Source organism: Arachis hypogaea, chromosome 13 (assembly GCF_003086295.3).
Source record: "Arachis hypogaea cultivar Tifrunner chromosome 13, arahy.Tifrunner.gnm2.J5K5, whole genome shotgun sequence".
Taxonomy (NCBI): Eukaryota; Viridiplantae; Streptophyta; class Magnoliopsida; order Fabales; family Fabaceae; genus Arachis; species Arachis hypogaea.
This window is the reverse complement of record NC_092048.1, coordinates 133,407,534-133,413,421: the sequence shown is the minus strand read 5'-3', so window position 1 is coordinate 133,413,421 and position 5,888 is coordinate 133,407,534. Positions and strand designations below refer to the sequence as shown.

Genomic DNA, 5,888 nt, shown 5'->3' with positions numbered 1-5,888 from the left:
GGGAAGGGAACGAAGCATGTCTTATAAGGGTGTGGAAACATCTCCCTAGCATGACGCGTTTTGACGAGTGAGTGTGGGGGGCGCTTTGGCTATCATCCCTATCGCCGAAGGTAAAATCGTGAGGCCTTGTGTGCCAAAGCGAATAATATCATGCTAGCGGGTGGTCTGGGCTGTTACAGATGGTATCAGAGCCAGAGACCGGATTGATGTGCCAGCAAGGGTGCTGGGTTCCCTTAGGGGGGTGGATTGTAAGGTCCCACATTGGTTGGAAAGGGGAACGAAGCATGTCTTATAAGGGTGTGGATACCTCTCCCTAACATGACACGTTTTGACGAGTGAGTGTGGGGGCTTCAGCTATCATTCCTATCGTCAAAGACAAAACCGTGAGGCCTTGTGTGCCAAAGCGGACAATATCGTGTTAGCAGGTAGCCTGGGCTGTTACACAAATAATTTGGTTAGAGAATTTTTGTTAAAAATCTCTTTCATAGTTGTAGTGAAAGTTGAACTAAAAATAAAATATAGTATGTGATCAAAATTGAAATTCATTATTTGAAATTCTCTAAAATCACTACAAGAAAACATGTCTTTTGCTACGTTTTTGAAGCGTGGCGAAAAGTCAAAAAAAGCGTAACGATAGCTTTTCGCCACGTTTTTTGAGTTACCGGTATGCTTTTGAAAGGGTCACAACTGCAAGGGTGCCGGTTGCTTTAGCACCACGCTTTTGGTGACCTATCACCACGCTTTATTTTTTGCCACGCTTTTAAAGATCGTCATGCTTTAAAAGCGTGGTCATATGTGCCAAATATGGTTACACTTTTAAAGCGTGCCAATAGCAAGATATGGCTACGCTTTTAAAGCGCGCCAATAAAAAGACATATGGCTACACTTTTTAAGCATGGCAATGGAGAGAGATACAACTATACTTTTAAAACGTGCCAATAGCAAGACATAAGCATGGCAATTGATGACTATTGTACAATATGACTACGCTTTTAAAGCGTGGCAAAAAGTTTGTTCCATAACCTATAGTTTTTTTTAATCTTTTTTAATATTTGTAATAAAACCTTACAAAATTAATAGATAGTTTTAAAATTTAGATAATGACTAATAATTTTAAATCCACTAATTCAACATACATAACTTGTCACAAAAAAAAATGTTTAATCACATAACAGTATAACAAAATATCAAAAATCAAAGTGATAACAACTACACAATGTATTCCTAATACATGAATTACAACTCCAATAACTTTGCCATCCTATCTAACAATAATTTTGATCAACCTCCTCACATATGTGCACCCAATTCACCAAACTAATCATCATCCTCCACTATGTGCTAAGAGACGTACAGCATCCAGCTTCTTCAGGATTTCAATGGTATTTAGCAACAACTGAAAAGCTTTTATGGCTCTAGTAGTTTCCATAGTAGCTTCTTCTTCAGGATTTTTGGGCTTCCCCATTGCTTCAGCTTTCTTGATGATGTTTTATGGCTCTAGTAGTTTTCACAATAGCTTCTTCTTCAGGATTTTTGGGCTTCCCCATTGCTTCAGCTTTCTTAATGACCTCATTATCATAGGTGTATGCCTCAGCATCAACCACCATAACCTGTTAAATACTAGCAGCGATAACCAAAAATCAACATGGTATTTGAATGCACTGCTCTTCATCATCATCAATAGAAAGTAGATAGAGCATGTCCTCATTCTCAAGCTATAAATAATAAAAATTAATAATAAATAAATGGATAAAGAAATTAAACTTTTAGTTAATTATCATATCAAAGCCAACGCCACACTCTGTCAAATTAATAATAAACACTATCAAAATTAATAATAAACACTCTGTCTTCAACAGAGAGGTAATAACCACCAGCAAGTTCAGTTTCATTGAGTTCCAGAGCTTTCTTCATGCTAGAAAAATCCTTGAAGTCGATGTAGGCAAAACTGTAAATTACACCTGGTGTCAATTTGCTAAACTCAAAGCAACACGTAACACAATCATTTTGAGCATCCAACTTGAGAAACAAAAAGGATACACAAAAAATGAAATAGCAAATCTTTCACAATAAAAATAAACGAAAAAGAAAAAAGGATTTGAAGAAGAAACAAACCATTTAGGACCTCCAGACTCGAAATCTTTTAGGACTGACACCCTCGAGATCTCCCTGCAGGAACCAAAATGCTCATTTAGGCTAGCTCTTATCTGCAACCACAATTTTGGCAGTATTCAAATATGAATTGCAAAAAGAAACACATGCAAGGGAAGCAGCAGCAGACATGATAGAAATAAAATTACCTCCAAGAGATTTATCAACACCCCTTATGAATATAGTTTGACCAGTTTGACGCTGATCACCTTTCTGGAAGGAATTGCTGAAACTGAAAGAAGTATTACAAAGGATAAAGAGAAGGAAATAAGTGGAAGCAAGGCATGAAAGGGAGCGGAGAAAAAGGTGATAGAAGTAGATATGAGGCATAGGAGGGAGAGAGGAGAAGATATAATAATTACCTGCCACCAGGGATATATGAACCTCTTTCACGAGCTAAATCAAGCCTAACAGGATGATTCAACAACTCATGCTCATTCAATTCAAGAGCCTACAAGTACGAAAACCAAAAGGATTATCAATACACAACCCCAATAAATCAACAAATACATAATTTAAACATCTTTCCAAAGTAAAAAGGGATGGAGGGTAACCAAAAAATAGATTGCAGTAATGCATATCAAACAACACTATAGAGGAGAAAACAAATCAATAAAGCAATAGCAATTAGTTAACAGCATAGAAATAGCAAGGCAGTAGTTGGAAAAAAATTAGCTTCAAAATGAATGATATTACAACAATTAAATTAACTTCATATAAAAAAAACATGATAATTAGTTAACGCAGCCAATAACTTCCAACAACACAAGTACTCAAAAAAAAGTTTTTTTAATTTTAACACTTAATATATTTGACTGGTTTTAGAAAAGTAGCTAGCAAAAGCTATGCAACCACCATAGATAACTTATTATTCTGTAGATATTTGAGAAGCAATAGCTTACACTTTGTGCTGCCTCTGCAATAGCAAACTCAACATGTCTAAAGCGTTTAAACCTCCCAGTATCGTCAACTGAAAAACGAACATCAACTACTTCTCCACAATCTTTGAAAAACTCCTCACTGAACAACAGTAACATGACATCATAAGAAAAAATACACTATAAACAAGGAAATATAAGATATACAATACATACAAGTCAGATCGTTGCAAACTAAATGACAGGTTTCCAACAAATAGTGTCTTTGATCCACCTGTTGCAACACTAGGTGTAGAAGGGGTTTTAGACTGCAAAGCAAAGATATATTACCATCAAAGATATTAGAACATTTAAAAAGAATAAAAAAATGAGACCACTAACATACAACTTTCTTTGCTGAGTCAGCATCAACCATCTCGACATCCTTAGCCTGTTTCACACGAGGAAAATGCATTTAGTGCACAATCACAAGACAAAGCAAAACAAGCCTTCAAACAGCGATATTAAAATACAAAGCGAGATGCTTACACTTTTCTGAGGAGTTTTAGAAGGTTTTTCTTCTTCCTCATCACTGTCATCTGAACTATAACTGCTTTCTTTTGAAACTTTTACAGGCTGCAGTGAATAGCAAAAGAAATTGAACACAACAAAATAATAAACAATGGTTCACATAGTATAAAATATTTAAAAAAAAATAGTACATAATTCAGATATTTAAATTGAGAAATTCAAGTTGAATATAATGGAAGAGAGAACAATAGCAATTAACACTACATAATACAAGTAGGAAACTAAGGCCCAGAAATAAATGACACGAGCAATCAGATGGAGATTACAAAAGAAAAAGATAAATACTGGAAATTCTAATCTAACCAAAAACTTATAAACTAAAAAAAATCCTTGAAAATAATAAAATTATTAGTCATGCTTATTTAATTGAAATGAAACATTATACCAGGAACAAGGGCAGATAAAGCAATGAACCGTTGGCTGAGCTTCTCTCTACGCTTCCTCTCAGCAATTGCCACCAGGGAATAGAACCCCTACGAGCCGCGGTAACTCAATTCAATCACTTCTCCATCTAACTCAATTTGATCCTCCCAATTCCTAATTTATCAACCTTAATAAGAAGACAGCAACCTAGTTCATTTTTTAACAATAAAAATCAATTTAACAAACACATTCAACATAACACAGCCATAACCAACTCATGCACTTTTAAAACATTCGTATATTAAAAACTGTAATTTTTAAAATAAATCCCACGATTTCATTAGAAGTTTAAACCTACTTGCTACTTAAAAGAACAGTGACGTTATCCAACAACAAAAAATTGCTCAGCGATATGTTCAGTAACAATACAACTTAGCAGCAACAAATTCAGCTCATTGATCATTTTTAACAACAAATTTAAGTAGAATAGCTTTCAGTAACAAAAACTTAAATTCAAATTCTCGGAATATGATTTACTGCAAAACAAAATCAATTGAATCATTATTTCAGCAACAATCTCAACTTTCAACAACAAATTCAAGATATACTGATGACTTATAATAATGAAACTGAAAAAGAAATAACAGGGCCGAAGGAAGCTGAAACTCCCCTACCCACGGACCAACTCACGACAAAGGAAGTGTTGACAGCCTAAGCAAGAAGACGAGCTTGCGATGGTGACAGAGAGCGACAGAGCTTGCGATGAGCTTAAGTCTGAAATAGCCGCGAGAGAAGCGTGAAACCAGAGAGAGAGGTCAACGGCGAGACCAGCCGTGAGAGAGGTGAGCCACAGTGAGCTTGAGGGAGAGAGTGTCGAGAGAAGAGAGAAGAAACTCAAAAGAGGGTTACGGGTGCCAGAAGAGGGATTGCCGACAGAAGCATCACGCGCGCCGGCGACGTTCTTCGCGGAGTGCACAATGAAGAGAGGTTAGGGTTCTTCGATATGATGCTCTTCATCGCGATCAGGGGGTTCTTCGTGAGGCACAATGAAAAGTGGGATGGGGTGAGGCATAATGAAGACAAGGTTAGGGTTAGGAGCAATCGTCACCTCGTGCGTGGAGGGCTTAGGGTTCTTTAATCTGAATGAGCTAGGGCAATTCAAAGAAGGGGAAAGCTAAAGTTTGGAAGAGTAGATGGTGTATTGCAATTGTAACTTAGTAATTTCGAAGGGAGTTCTCTGAAATTTTTTTTCTTTGGGGAACCTTTTGGCCACGCTTTTGAAGCGTGCCAAAAGAGTTGGAGGAAATGGCCACGCTTTTAAAATGACCCTATAACAAAATTTTGTCGCCACGCTTTAAAAGCGTGCCTGTTTTTCTCTATGGCTCCGCTTTTTGAGCGTAGCAAAAAAAGCGTGGCCAAATCTCGAATCAATTGCCACTCTCATAAAAGCGTGCCATTTGTTTCGCTACGCTTTTAAAGCGTAGCAAGAAAAAATGTGGCCAAATCTCTATTCAGTCGCTACCCTCATAAAAGTGTGGCCATTGACTACTTTTGGCCACGCTTTTAAAGCGTTGTCATAGACCTTTTTTCTTGTAGTGAATGTATCATAATATATAAAAATTAGTATCATGATCCCTTCTTTTTTCTACTATTATAAACTTTCTTTGGTCTCGAAAAAACACTTTTATTTTAACAAAGACAAAATTTTAGCAGAATACAGAATTCATGATCTTATTTTTCAGTTGGTCAAAGATTATTATCATACTCAATCTAAATATTCCCGAAGCATCCGTCCATCAAACTCAACTCGGATAGTTCATTTTCCAACGATAGAAGAGTGGCTTGTGGAGGTATTCTGCGAGATTCTAATGGGAAAATCATTACTTGCTTCAGTGTTAATCTAGGTTTGTGCACCGTAACTCTCAC

The 5,888-nt window shown here is 36.6% G+C and overlaps 1 protein-coding gene across 5 annotated transcripts; it reads right to left on the bottom strand.

The window, feature by feature from the left end:
- Positions 1-1,108: 1,108 nt before the first annotated feature.
- LOC114925080 (nucleolin 2-like) lies at positions 1,109-5,156 on the bottom strand. 5 transcript variants are annotated; one of them, XM_072212622.1, is made up of 8 exons: positions 3,985-5,156; positions 3,558-3,644; positions 3,415-3,459; positions 3,246-3,337; positions 3,054-3,171; positions 2,514-2,602; positions 2,116-2,383; positions 1,109-1,715 (listed from the first exon to the last, which is right to left on the bottom strand). In XM_072212622.1, exons 3-7 carry the CDS (start codon positions 3,442-3,444, stop codon positions 2,197-2,199), a joined length of 516 nt encoding a protein of 171 aa, XP_072068723.1. In that variant the 5' UTR covers positions 3,445-3,459; positions 3,558-3,644; positions 3,985-5,156; the 3' UTR covers positions 1,109-1,715; positions 2,116-2,196. The 5 variants fall into 5 exon arrangements, with proteins under 5 accessions (XP_072068723.1, XP_072068722.1, XP_072068724.1 ...); XM_072212621.1 differs by having other exon boundaries at positions 1,109-1,620; XM_072212623.1 differs by having other exon boundaries at positions 1,109-1,610.
- Between the last annotated feature and the right edge of the window lie 732 nt (positions 5,157-5,888).

Coding starts and splice junctions, on each gene's coding strand:
- LOC114925080 (XM_072212622.1), bottom strand. CDS start 3,444: ATGGTTGATGCTGACTCAGCAAAGAAAGTT. Junction 3,338..3,414: donor CTGACTCAGCAAAGAAAGTT/GTATGTTAGTGG, acceptor TTTGCTTTGCAG/TCTAAAACCCCTTCTACACC. Junction 2,603..3,053: donor TTGCAGAGGCAGCACAAAGT/GTAAGCTATTGC, acceptor TCGTACTTGTAG/GCTCTTGAATTGAATGAGCA.